Genomic DNA, 943 nt, shown 5'->3' with positions numbered 1-943 from the left:
TGTTATTTTATCATAAAGCTCTGGAATTTCTAACTGTTTCTTATGTAAGATTTCTACCTCTTTAATGAATTTTTCATTTTGTTCTTGTATTGTTTTCCTGAATTCTTCTAAAAAGTTTCCCGTGTTTTCCTTTATTTCATTAAGAAAACTTAGTAATAGTTTTTTGACGTCTTTGTCAGGAATTTCATAGTGACATACGCCTGAAACATTAGGCTTGTTTTTCACTGGAGAATAAACAGAAAACATCCACTGTCCTGATGATTCCCAAACCTCCATATCTTTTATAGTTCCTTTTATAAGTTTCTTTTCATCTTTCTGCTCATCAGAGTTAAGTGAAGTAAGTGAGCTCTGAGATAATCTCAAATCTCCACTGCTGCTAGATGAAGTTCCAGAACCAAGAGTGCTGCCTGATGGATTCACTTGCTCTCTGCTGCCCCCTAATGGCGGAGACTTGGAGAAACTGGATGGCTGGATCACACTGGAGGATCTCTGATTACCGTCATTCCACTGTCTGGTACTACCTGAGGCCTGCTGCTGAGGTTGCTTCCGCGCCCCGCCTGCACTCCTGGCACGAGGATGCTCATTCCAGCACCGATCTCCAAAGCGGCACCGGCCTTGAAGGAAGAACTGACAAATGGCCATGGCGACGACTCGCCACAGAGCGATCTTCACTCAGCACGCCGAACAACCTCATATATTCATCTTATATAGTTCTTTCCTTCATCTGTTTCAATGTCACAAACATTATTTATCCCCTCTTTTCTTAGTTTCCTCCCAAATCCCATACCAGTCCTGTTTTAAAATAGTGGTATTAAGCAGTTTTTGTCTTTTTGTGACTGAGATATTTCACTCAGCATGTCTTCTATGGTCACCCATTTTGTATAACAGTTCATGAGCTTTTTGTGTTTTTCAGTGCTACATAATACTCCATTTTGTGAATATA

The 943-nt window shown here is 40.3% G+C and overlaps 1 protein-coding gene across 1 annotated transcript in view; it reads right to left on the bottom strand.

Moving 5' to 3' along the window:
- LOC102873814 (nucleoporin-like protein 2-like) overlaps positions 1–642 on the bottom strand; it is a 6,691-nt gene extending 6,049 nt beyond the window's left edge. The window contains exon 1 of the mRNA XM_006893123.1: positions 58–642. Within this exon, the coding sequence (XP_006893185.1) occupies positions 58–642 (585 nt within the window). The remainder of the gene's footprint in view (positions 1–57) is intronic.
- Positions 643–943: the final 301 nt, after the last annotated feature.

This window comes from Elephantulus edwardii, unplaced genomic scaffold (genome assembly GCF_000299155.1).
Source record: "Elephantulus edwardii isolate Elephantulus edwardi_28Jun2011 unplaced genomic scaffold, EleEdw1.0 scaffold00123, whole genome shotgun sequence".
In the NCBI taxonomy this organism is placed as follows: Eukaryota; Metazoa; Chordata; class Mammalia; order Macroscelidea; family Macroscelididae; genus Elephantulus; species Elephantulus edwardii.
The sequence above is the reverse complement of the archived record's forward strand: the minus strand, read 5'-3'. Positions and strand labels throughout refer to the sequence as shown.